Source organism: Monodon monoceros, unplaced genomic scaffold, assembly GCF_005190385.1.
Source record: "Monodon monoceros isolate NGI ecotype Baffin Bay Population unplaced genomic scaffold, NGI_Narwhal_1 Super_Scaffold_21, whole genome shotgun sequence".
Taxonomy (NCBI): domain Eukaryota; kingdom Metazoa; phylum Chordata; class Mammalia; order Artiodactyla; family Monodontidae; genus Monodon; species Monodon monoceros.
The window spans coordinates 169223663-169236885 of record NW_021703778.1 but is presented as its reverse complement, the minus strand read 5'-3'; the positions used below and the strand labels follow the sequence as shown (position 1 = coordinate 169236885).

Below are 13223 nucleotides of genomic sequence, written 5' to 3'. Positions count from 1 at the left end.
AATTAGCACAAAAAGCCAATCCCGGGCACAGAAGAGGGCTACCAAGAAAAGGTAGCGTCTGAGACATAACTCTGTCTCTATAAACTGTGTGTCCACAGGCCTCGCATTTTACAGGGTCGGCCACAATCTTTCCTCTGTTTCAGGAGGCCTCGAACTTGATCTGTTAGTGAATTATCTTCATGAGACTGCAGTTCTCACTGGTGTACTAGTTAAGTCATATGAAGAATGGTGATAAAGTAAGTGAAAGTTTAGATGTCAGAACACCTTTCTTCAAATAAGTGAAGTACCGTCGTGGAAAGGATAAGAGTTATTATCCGTGGTCTCCCAGGCAATTACTAAGGCCAGTGAGCGGACACTGCAGTCTAACGGTTCAGGATGGCTGCAGAGGGGATGTTGTGCTCACCATGCACTTCCTTTAAGCTGACCCACACGGATGCTCACTGCCTTCCGAGGCAGCCTGTTTCCCTGTGGCACAGCCGTCCCTGTCACTGGGAAAACGGCACAAAGATGTGCACCAGAAGCTCGAAACACTGAGCCCTAAGCTTCTGACAATTAACCTTGGGGGAAAAAATCATTTGATATTTAAAAATTAGAATGCCACGTGTCCAGGCTACTTCAAGCCTGTATTAGGATGGCAATCCCAAAGGATGGCAAATGATAATAATAATGCGGCCTTCTAAGAACCAGAGGAGGTTTGTCTCAAAGCTGTCTTGTCTAAATATCCCCTAACTAAGCCACGGTTATGGAGTGCCAGCTGTCCAGATAGGGGTGTACATACCGTGCCAACATGGCACTCTCTGAAAGAGAAGCAGCGACCCAGGGCTTCTTACGGAATCACTCCCCCTTCTCCCCTCGGCTCCCACCACCCTCTAACTGCATATGAAGTAGGGGGGCCCACAGCCCACTGAATTCAGGGCACGCCGCTCACCAGCTCTCTTACAATCTTTTTTCTGTTTCTTGGTGTGACTTTGGCTCTCGTGCTTTGGTTTATTTTCACTTTTGAAAATAATGTTATAAAGAAACATCAGATCTAACTATGAAAAAAAGTTAAAAGTTTCCAAAATTCAAACTTTACTCTCAATCAAGAAAATAAAACTCCTGGGCAGTCCCCTTGTATTATTTTTCCCCCTCCTTTTTCTAAAAATAAAAGTTTTAGAAGCCTGGAGTTGTATATAAAGCAGCGACTTCAAATGTACCCTTTAGGATAGGCAGTCATCAGATTTATTTTTGGAAAGCCGAGTAGGTCAAGAATACCTAGAATAACCTGGTTTCTATTTAAAACACCCTAATTGCTTTGTAACTTAGGAGAAAAAGATTATTTAAAAAGATTATTCGAAATGTAGACATCGCCCAGTGTGTATATCTCACATGGAGCTGGTGATAGTTATCCTGAAGGACAAGGAAATAGATTTCTTTCCATAAACGTATGAAAATGGATCCAAGATCAGAGAAAAAACTAACATATGCAACATCAAGACAGTACCCTCTCCTGACTCCAAGGAAAAGATGGTAACTGTGAAATAATTTGTTAAATCCAAACAAAATAAGAAAGTTAATTTTAAGGGGACATTTACATGCCGCAGACTCAAAATGTTTTAACTAAAGGAATTTTACAGCCAAGATGAATTCTGTTTCCTAGAGTTAGCCATGAGGAAAAGCCGTTCTGGCAAAAGATGAGCAATGCGTATTGGTTGAAAGCAGACGTCAGGGCACTAACTAGGAGAGAAGCTTTTACGAGGCGTTTTATTTCCAAAATTGTAAGAAGAGGGTCACTACAACGTTATTTTAAGCACAAATATTGCTTTTTGTTTTGTTTCCAGGCACCACTGGGAACTGAAATGGTGATTTAAATGTGCCAGAAATCCACTATTTATAGGTATAGAATTCTGTTGTAGGCTATGATCTTCTGGGCAAAAGAAAAAGGGCTTTAAAATAAACAGGAGGCTTTGCCCCAAATGAGCTTACTCGCTACAAGGCGGAGGGAAAGTTGGCGATGAGCTTCAGGGTTCTGAGCAAATCAGGGAGGGGCCTGCCCGCCTCTGGGTCCCAGTCCTCAACTCAGAGCTTCACATGTGGCATGTGATCAAGTAACAGTTTGCTGTGTTGAACTGGACAACAGTGTAAACTGAGGACAGGCTTCCCTGGTGGTACAGTGGTTAAGAATCCCCCTGCCAATGCAGGGGACACAGGTTCGAGCCCTGGTCTGGGAAGATACCACATGCCGCGGAGCGACTAAGCCTGTGCGCCACAACTACTCAGCCTGTGCTCTAGAACCTGCGAACCACAACTACTGAGCCCGAGTGCCACAACTACTGAAGCCCACACGCCTACAGCCCATGCTCCACAACAAGAGAAGCCCCCGCAATGAGAAGCCCGCGTACCGCAATGAAGACCCAACGCAGCCAAAGGACTAAATAAATAAAATAAAAATCTTTAAACTGAGGACAGAGAAAGAGATGAGAGTTGCCAAAAGTTTCTAGGTGAAACAGCCTCCACAGGGGCCCAAAGAATTGTGTTTGCTTTGGCTTTCGGTTTTGTTTTGCAAGCTCTCTCTATCCCAGAGAGTCTGGATAAATGACAGTTCTCTGGTCCACTGTGGACATTCCTTCCTTGACTCAACCAGCATTTACGGGTCACCTACAACTGTGCACTGCTGGGCTACAATTCACCAACGTCCAGCCAAAAAATACTGTCACACTTTGTGTGATGATTTCAACAATCCTAAGGCTGCTTCACTGTTTTTCTAAGCTTGGGTTCTCTGTCAATATTAAGAGAGCAACATATTTGCTGGAGCAAGAATCTGCAATGAGCTACCATATGATCCATCAATTCCACTCCTGGGCATCCAGAGAAAACCTTAATTCGAAAAGATACGTGCACCCCTATGTTCACTGCAGCACTATTTACGATAGCTAAGACGTGCAAGCAACCTAAGTGTCCATGGACAGAGGAGTGGATAAGGAAGATGTGGTGTATATATATAAATGGAATACTACTCGGTCATAAAAAGGAATGAAATAATGCTATTTTCAGCAATATGGATGGACCTAGAGATTATCATACCAAGTGAAGTAAGCCAAACAAGAATGAATATCAAATGATATCACTGCTATGTGGAATCTAAAAAAGAATGATACAAACGAACTTATTTACAAAATAGAAATAGACCCACAGACATAGAAAACAAACTTATGGTTACCTAAGGGGAAAGGAGGGGGAGGGATAAATTAGGAGGTTGGAATTAACATAGACTCACTACTGTATACAAAACAGATAACCAACAAGGACCTACTGTATAGCACAGGGAACTATATTCAATATTTTATAGTAACCTATAAGGGGAAAGAATCTGAAAGAAATAGATATATAGGTATGTACAACTGAATCACTTTGCTGTACACCTGAAACTAACACAACACTAAATCAACTATACTTCAATCAAATTAACAAATAAGGATACTCAGAATGAAAGAAAAAAAACCCAATGTGCCACAAGCGCAATTCCCGTGAGTCTCGAATGCCCACCTTTGGTAGGTCCTTTCCTGTTGAGCACGGCCTGCTGCTCCTCGGTGATGTTCAGCCGCCGAACCACATCGGCCAGAGCCGACTTGAGCAGCTGGATGTCGTCTTCCTGCATCTGGACTTTCTGCTCCAGGGAGGCGATGCGGTCTGTCACCTCCATGCTACTGGCGGCAGAAGCGCTGTCATCTAGACCGAGGGAAAGGGGCAAATGAGTCTCAGCTGCTCCCCAGAGAAACCAGACTAAGAAACACACACCAACATGTTGCTATTATGTAACACAACAATATTTAAAAGCTGGAGACCACTGCTTGTAGGCAGATCTCACGCGACATCTTTTTTTCTCTTTTTTTTAAAAAATTTATTTATTTATTTATATTTTGGCTGCATTGGGTCTTCATTGCCGTGCGCAGGCTCTCTCTAGTTGCGGCGAGCGGGGGCTGCTCTTCATTGCTGTGCGCAGGCTTCTCATTGTGGTGGCTTCTCTTGTTTTGTAACATGGGCTCTAGGCGTGCAGGCTTCAGTAGTCGTGGCACGCGGGCTCGGTAGTTGTGGCTCGCGGGATCTAGAGTGCAGGCTCAGTAGTTGTGGCGCACGGGCTTAGTTGCTCCAGGGCATGTGGGATCTTCCTGGATCAGGGCTCTAACCTGTGTCCCCTGCATTGGCAGGTGGATTCTTAACCACTGTGCCACTAGGGAAGTCCCCGTGTGAAATCTTTTAAAATTACGAAGAACTGCACTGCTTCATTCTGCTACCATCTTTTCATTCTCTAGGTTTGTGCTTTTCATGTTTTTTTTAAACTGTGGTTTTAATTGTCATGATATGTTTGTAGATTCAGGCCATTTTCTTTTCCGTGATATCAGAGAACCTCAGAACTAGAGTGGATATTAGAATACAGGTACTACAACTTCCCACATGGCAGAAACTGACTGCATGGTCTTCTAGCTTTTGTTCCAGTGATGCTGACAGGTTGTGCAGATAATCACAGGGCCATACTATCTTCCAGTCAAGACTCTTAAGGACAAAGCAATAGGAGTGGTCAAATCTGTTTGGTAAGCACACCCTTACAGCTAGAGTGATCATAGTTTCTTATCTAGAGGCACTAACTCCCAGGTCCTTACCAAGGTCTACCAGGGCCCGTCATGATCTTCCTTACCTCTCCAACCTCATTTTACATTCCTTCTGCCCCTCTCTTCCCATGCTCCAGCCACACTGCCCTTTCTCTCCTACTTTAGGGATTTGGTATCTGCTGTTGCCTTTGCCGGAAGCATTTCTCAACCAGATTTTTTTCATGACCAAGTTCTGTTCTTTCGGTCTCAACTCAAATGGAAGTTTTTCAGAGAACCTTGCTAATAACCTTCCTTTAAGTTGTTCCTTTCAGTCATGTCTACCTTCTTTCTTTCTTTCATAGCATCACTATGACCTAGAATCATCTTGCTTGTTTGCTTCCTGTCTATGTCTCCCAATTAACATGTAAGCATCATGGGGTCTCTTCTGCTTCCGGGTATGAGAAACCCCTATTGAGCAGCACCCGCTGCAGAAGGTAACTGTTAAGCCTGGAAATTATACAAATAACAGCAGAAGTACTGGAGCGTGGACACAAGCATATAGACTCTGGTGGGAGTCTGCACTCACTTGGTAGAAGGGAGATGGGGAACTATACAAGTAAACTCCCTTTTTCACGGCTTTGAGCCCAGGGCTAAATGTTGTATACAACGGGGGTGAGGACACACTCAGAAAACCCTGTTGCCTTTTTGTCCTTAAAAAATAAAAAAGTGAAGTCTGAAAACCATGAACACTAAAAAGAGTGGGGAAATCCCAGAAGGAAAAAAAAAAAAAACTAGAGAGGGGATCCCCAAACTCTACCTCTTTATATCTCTGACTGACCTGTGAATCACACATGCATGGAATAGACTCAAAGCAGAGCTTGCAGTTCAAGCCCAATTAAAGTACCCACTGAAACAAACAATACTTGTCAGAGAAAAAATACTAGAATACAGAATCTCCATAACTTAACATTCATAATGTCCAGGATATAATCCAAAATTAGTAACATACTAAGAATCAAGAAATGGAACACATTCTCAAGAGAAAAGAAAATGAATTGAGTCCAACTCCAAAATGAACAAAACATTGGAACTACCAGATAAGGAATTTAAAATGGCTATCAAGACTATCCTCTATATGTAAAATCAGTATTTTTTTCAATGAATGAAAATTTCAGAGAGAAGTGGGAAGTATCGGCAGAAAGATAGAAATGAAAAATGAACTTAATGGAAATTCAAGAACTGAAAAATATAATTTATGACAATAAAAAATTCACTAAATGGAATTAACAGACGTGACAGATGAAAAACCAAGCAAATCTGAAGACAGATCAATCAGAAGTATCCAAGGTGAAGAACACAGAGGGAAAAAATTAACGGAGCCCTGGGGACTTGTTAAGACAATCTCAAACAGTCCAACATACATTTAATTGGAATATAAAAAGAGAAAGAGCAGGACAGAAAAAAATATCTGAAAAATAATGGCCCCAAACATCCCAAGTTCCATAAAGGAAAGAAATGTAAAATTACAAAATGCTAAGCAAAAAGCAAGCAAAATAAACACAAAAAAGACCACCTCAAGGTCTATCATAATCATACTGTTGAAAACCAAAGATAAAGTACGCATCTGAACGCAGCAAGAGAAAAACAACATATATAACTATACAGGGAACAACAATCTGACTAATAGCTGGTTGTCATAAACCATGGAGACTGGAAGAGAGTGAAGCAACATCTTTAAAGTACTGGATGAAAAAAAATTCAATCCAGAATTCTATATCCTGCAAAAATATCCTCCAAGAATGAAGGCAAATTAAGGCATTTTCAGATAAGTGAAAACTGACAGAATTTATTGCCAGTAGATCTGCATTACAAGGAGTTAAAGGAAGTTCTACAGAGTAAAGGGAAATTACATAAAATGGAAACTCAGACCCTCAGAAAAGAATGAAGAGCACTGGAAATGATAAATATTTGAAGGAGCTCAAGACTTCTTTTCTTTTTGCATTTTCCTTTTTCTTCTTCCTTTGAGAATTTCAGGGGGGGGAAAAAGGCAAGACTCAACTATATGCTGACCACAAGACACACACTTTATATTTTTTTATTTTTTATTTTTTATTTTTTTGCGGTACACGGGCCTCTCACTGTTGTGGCCTCTCCCATTGCGGAGCACAGGCTCTGGATGCGCAGGCTCAGCGGCCATGGCTCATGGGCCCAGCCGATCTGTGGGATCTTCCTGGACCGGGGCACGAACCCGTGTCCCCTGCATCGGCAGGCGGACTCTCAACAACTGCACCGCCAGGGAAGCCCAAGACACACACTTTAAATGCAAAGACACAGATAGACTGAAAGTAAATGAATGGAGAAAAAGATATAGCATGCAAATAGTAAGCATAAGAAGGCTGGAGTAGCAATATTAATATCAGATAAAATAGATGTCAAATAAAATGTATTACCAGCTATAAAGAAGGACATTTCATAATGAAAAAAGTATTAACTTATCAGAAAGGCAATGAAAAATATGCCCAATAACAGAGCTTTAAAATACATGAAACTCCATTTGCAGCAACATAGATGGACCTAGAGTTTATCATACTAAGTGAAGTAAGTCAGATAAATATCATATATCACTTACATGTGGAATCCAAAAATAGTGATACAAATGAACTTATTTACAAAACAAACAGACTCACAGACTTCGAAAATAAACTTATGGTTACCAAAGGGGAAGTGGGGGGGGGGATAAATTAGGAGATTGGGATTAACATATACACACTACTATGCATAATGAATAAAACAGATAATCAGCAAGGACCTACTGTATAGCACAGGGAACTCTACTCAACATTCTATAATAACTATTAAAAAGAATCTGAAAAAAGAATGGATATATGTGTATGTATAAATGAATCACTTTGCTGTATACCTGAAACTAACACAACATTGTAAATCAACTATACTCCAATATAAAATTTAAGAATTGAATTTAAAAAATTAGTAAGTAAAATACATGAAACAAAAATTGACAGAATTAAAGTGAGAAACAGACAATTCCACAGTTATTCCTCAAGATTTTAACACCCCTTTCTCAGCAACTGACAGAACAACTGATTTAAAAAATCAGTAAAGACAGACGATCTGAATAACATTATAAACCACTTTGACTAAATTGATATGTATAAGAAACTACAGCCAATGATAGCAGTGTACATGGTACATTTACCAAGACACGTCATATTCTGGGCCATGAAACAGACCTGAATAAACCTAAAGATTGAAAGAGTATGTTCTCTGACCACAGTGACAATAAATTAGAAATCAAAAACAATAAGAGAACAAGGAAACACCCCCAAATTTTGGAAATTAAACAACACACTTCTATATAATCATTAGGTAAAAGAAGACATCACAGGAGAAAATAGAAAAAATTTTAAGTGGAGTGATAATGAAAATATAACATATCAAAATGTATGGGTTGCAGGTAAAGTAGGTCTTTGAGGAAAATTAATAGCTTTAAAATCTCTATTAGAAAAGGAGAGTATTCTCAAATCAATGATTCTCAGCTATCACATTAAGTAACTAGAAAAAGAAGAGCAAATTAAACCCAAATCAAGCAAAAGAAAGGGAAAGAGTAAAGAGCAGAAATCAATGGAATAAAACATGAACAAGCACTGAAGAAAATCAATGAACTCAAAGGCTGGTTCTCTAAAACATCAATAAAGTGCAAGCTCCATGAAAGCAGGGATCTTTTTTGCTGGTTCACTGCTCTCTGTTTCCAATATGTAACACAGAGTAAGAACTCAATAAATATTTGGTAAATGAATGAATAAATGTGTAAATGGGTATCTTTTATGAAGCATACATCAAATTAGTTTCTGGGGATGTAAAGATGACTGATTCACAGCCCTTCAGAAGCTCTCTCTGTGGTGGAAAAGACAAATGTCCCCAAATTCCTAAAACAATGTGATAAGTTACATAACTGAGAAATATACAGAGTGATAACTGAACACAGAGAAGAAATATTAATGGTATTTGGAAAAACAGAAGTAGGGGGTTGGCCATGAAAGATAAAAACATTTACAAGGTGGAAAAGCAAGAAGAATCCTTTGTCCTTTTGGACCCACCTCCTAGAGAAATGGAAATAAAAACAAAACTAAACAAATGGGACCTAATGAAATGCTTTTGCACAGCAAAGGAAACCATAAACAAGACGAAAAGACAACCCTCAGAATGGGAGGAAATATTTGCAAACGCAGCAACTGACAAAGGACTAATCTCCAAAATATTCAAGCAGCTCATGCAGCTCAATATCAAAAATACAAACAACCCAATCCAAAAATGGGCAGAAGACCTAAATAGACATTTCTCCAAAGAAGATACACAGATTGCCCACAAACACATGAAAGGATGCTCAACATCACTAATCATTAGAGAAATGCAAATCAAAACTACAAAGAGGTATCACCTCACACCGGTCAGAATGGCCATCATCAAAAAATCTACAAACAATAAATGCTGGAGAGGGTGTGGAGAAAAGGGAACCCTCTTGCACTGTTGGTGGGAATGTAAACTGATACAGCCACTATGCAGAACAGTATGGAGGTTCCTTCAAAAACTAAAAATAGAACTACCATACGACCCAGCAATCCCACTACTGGGCATATACCCTGAGAAAACCATAATTCAAAAAGAGTCATGTACCACAATGTTCACTGCAGCACTATTTACAATAGCCAGGACATGGAAGCAACCCAAGTGTCCACAGACAGATGAATGGATAAAGAAGATGTGGCACATATATACAATGGAATATTACTCAGCCATTAAAAGAAATGAAATTGAGTTATTTGTAGTGAGGTGGATGGACCTAGAGTCTGTCATACAGAGTGAAGTAAGTCAGAAAGAGAAAAACAAATACCATATGCTAACACATGTATGTGGATTCTAAAAAAAAAAAAAAAAATTGGTTCTGATGAACCTAGGGGCAGGACAGGAATAAAGATGCAGACATAGCATAGAGAATGGACTTGAGGACACGGGGAGGGGGAAGGGTAAGCTGGGACGAAGTGAGAGAGTAACTGACAAATATACACTACCAAAGGTAAAACAGATAGCTAGTGGGAAGCAGCTGCATAGCACAGGGAGATCAGCTCGGGGCTTTGTGACCACCTAGAGGGGTGGGATAGGGAGGGTGGGAGGGAGACACAAGAGGGAGGGGATATGGGGATATATGTATACATAGAGCTGATTCACTTCATTATACAGCAGAAACTAAGACAACACTGTAAAGCAACTATACTCCAATAAAGATGTTAAAATAAATAAATAAAAGAGCAAGATGGAAGCACATGTACTAACATGGATAAATTTCTAAGACATCTTGTTGAGAAAAAGAATCATGTTTCAAAAAGACAAAATAATATATGTATTCTACAATATTCATTTATATGTATGTAAATGTATAGAAAACGTTCTAGAAGGATATGCACAAATTGTCATCTCTGAAGAATGCAGCAAGTATGGGATTATAGGTGGTGGTCAAAGAGAAATTTAGACTTGCCTGTAATATTACAATGTTTTAGGAAGATTTTATATATATGTGTGTGTGTACTACTCGTGCAGTTTGAAATTAATTTTAAACGAAGTGTAAGATCCACAAATAGCAATATGGACAATATCGTCAATAAATTGCCAAGTGAAAACAAAAAAGCAAAACAAAACAAAACAAACAACCAAAAAAAGAAGAATCCTTTGCATTCCAGGCAAAGGAAACTAAACAAAACATGGGAACATGAAAGCATAAGGAATATTCAGATAATCATGGCCTTTGAAATTGAAATCTACCATCTTGTAACTTCTACTTACTGGATATAATTCTGTCTTGCCCTGAAATTCGAGCTCTGCCAACTTTCTAAGTAATATAATTGTTTCATACATAGAAATGTTTTTTAAGTCAATGTCAAGTCAAGTGTCAATGGCACTTCTGAGGGAGAATAACGTATTAAATATCTGATAACCCAGAGAACTTATTAAGCAGTCACACATATCTAAAATTGTTACCCTTTTATGAAGAGACATTATATAGCTCTTTAAAAAAATGTATCGGGCTTCCCTGGTGGCGCAGTGGTTGAGAGTCCGCCTGCCGATGCAGGGGACGCGGGTTCGTGCCCCAGTCTGGGAAGATCCCACATGCCGTGGAGCGGCTGGGCCCGTGAGCCATGGCCGCTGAGCCCACGCATACAGAGCCTGTGCTCCGCAACGGGAGAGGCCACAACAGTGAGAGGCCTGCGTATCACACACACACAAAAAAAGTATCAAGACATATTTCTTTAAAGAAATCAAACTGTGAGGTAAGAACTTACAAACAATCCTCTTCTCGCACTCCACCCCTTCCTAGAACTGCGTACTCCATCCTTTACACTAATAATATGGAATTCACACTTTTTCAGCTAGGAACCTGGGGGTAACCTTTTTCTCTGTCTCTTCCTGTGGATTGAGACGCATAAGGAACTTTAAAAACCCAACAATGAGAAAAGAAATAACCTGATTAAAAAAGAGAGGAAAGAAAAAAATAGGCAAAAGTCTCAAGCAGACACTTCGCCAAAGAGGATATACAGAAGACAGACACATGAAAAGATGTCACTGTCACTAGCCATTAGGGAAATGCAAATTAAAACCACAATGAGATATTGCTGCATACCTATCAGAATGGTTAAAACACAAAATATTAACAAAACAAAATGCAATGAGGATATGGAGCAAATGGAACTCTCCTACGTTGCTGGTGGGCACATAAAATGGTATGGTCACTGTGGAAAATACTTTTGCAGTTTCTTATAAAGATAAACACACAATTGCCATGCAATCTAGCAATCCGAAGCACTTACTCTTAGTCTAGAGAAATGCACATTCGCATTCATACAAAGCCTGTACATCAGTGTTTACAGTGGCTCAATTCATACTTGGGAAAAACTGGAAGCTACTCAAATGTGTATACACTGTGGTATATGCAACATAGTGGAATACCGCTCAGCAATAGAAAGGAACAAACTACTGGTACATGCCAACGATTTGGATGGATGTCAAGGGCATTATGCTGAATGAAGACAGCCAGTCTCAGAAGGTTACACATCGCATGATTCCATTTATCTGATATTCTCTAAAAGACAAAACCATAGTGAAGGAGTATAGATCGGTGGTTGCCAAGGGTTAGGGTAGGGATAGAGCACAGGGGAGTTTTGCGGGGGTGATGGAAATGTTCTGTCCTGATGGTGGTGGTAGTTACATCAATCTACACTGTGTTAAAATACATAGAATTCTCTCAAAAAAAAGTTTTGTTGAATGATAACATAAATAAAACAGCTTTCTGAGAGTTCAAGTGAGATAAAGTCTTAAACTCTTCTTGAAGTGAGATAAAAGCTTTGTCAATGAGAGGTTATTATATTTGCTTGTTGAAGTTGGTTGCTTTTTTTTTTTTTGTGGTACGCGGGCCTCTCACTGCTGTGGCCTCTCCCGTTGCGGAGCACAGGCTCCGGACGCGCAGGCTCAGCGGCCATGGCTCACGGGCCCAGCCGCTCCGCGGCATGTGGGATCTTCCCGGACCGGGGCACGAACCCGTGTCCCCTGCAACGGCAGGCAGACTCTCAACCACTGCGCCACCAGGGAAGCCCTGAAGTTGGTTGCTTTTATACCATGAGATCTCAGCAAAGAAATATTTCAATGAAAACTGAATACTGGTTGCTCATTAGAAAGAGACCATCCTTTAAGTTCTAGATAACTTCTTGTGAATGGACAGTAGTTCTGTTAAATTTCTCCATTTGTCCTTTGACCTGGATGGGAAAGCGGGAAAGTCCCACTTCATAATGTCAAGCTGATTGGAAGGGAGAAGTGGGGAGGATAAGATAGTATTTTATATCTGTCTTCCCTCTGGGAGCAACTACAGAGCTGACGAAAACCTTCAGTCACTGCAAACCTGGGCCATTGCAGACCTAACTGGGAAGGTCTCCGGCCTCAGGAAGCAGGCGGTGGGGGGATGGGGGACGGTTCTAGAGCTAAGTTAGTGTGGGAGAGTACTTGCAGGACCAGCATGTACTTCAGTCATTAAAAGCATGAACTCTGACGTCAAGCTTCCTGCGTTCAAACTGCAGCCCTACTACCTACTAGCTACGTGACATAGGGCAAATTATTGAATCACGACGTGCCTCAGTTTCTCCATTTGGGGAGCAACAGCAGTTATCTACCTCAGAGGGTTGTCGTAATACTAAATGAGTTAATATAGAGAGAGCACTTGGGATCTGTTTTTGCATATAGTAAATGTTCTCAAAATGTAAGCTGTAAGCTATTGTCATTATTATTACTGATACAGATGACCAAAGCAAATTCAAGTTTAACATTTTTCCGTCAAGACTTCTATGTGCTGCCTGAACATTGTGATGCAAAAGAGCACTGAAAAATTAATTAGAAATTAGCGTTTTGTTAACAAAATGTTTTCTAAGTCATAAAAGGGTCTGGCATATAGAGTCGTGTATTCCTCCGATCTTTCTGGGTTGTCTGCCTAGACAGCTGCTTTGAAGAGGGTGCTACACCCATCAATGGGACCTGAGCACACGGACAGTGGTGGCCAGCAGTCCTGGAGGTCAATAAGTTGGCCTCTGTCATCCA

The 13223-nt window shown here is 40.3% G+C and overlaps 1 protein-coding gene across 3 annotated transcripts in view; it reads right to left on the bottom strand.

Moving 5' to 3' along the window:
* The window catches only part of EML1 (EMAP like 1), an 85459-nt gene extending 81756 nt beyond the window's left edge, over positions 1 to 3703 (bottom strand). Inside the window, exon 1 of one of the 3 annotated variants that reach the window (XM_029239535.1) lies at positions 3526 to 3703. In XM_029239535.1, the coding sequence (XP_029095368.1) occupies positions 3526 to 3682 (157 nt within the window). In that variant the 5' untranslated portion in view covers positions 3683 to 3703. The remainder of the gene's footprint in view (positions 1 to 3525) is intronic. The other 2 variants (XM_029239533.1, XM_029239534.1) reach the window with 2 other exon arrangements.
* Positions 3704 to 13223: the final 9520 nt, after the last annotated feature.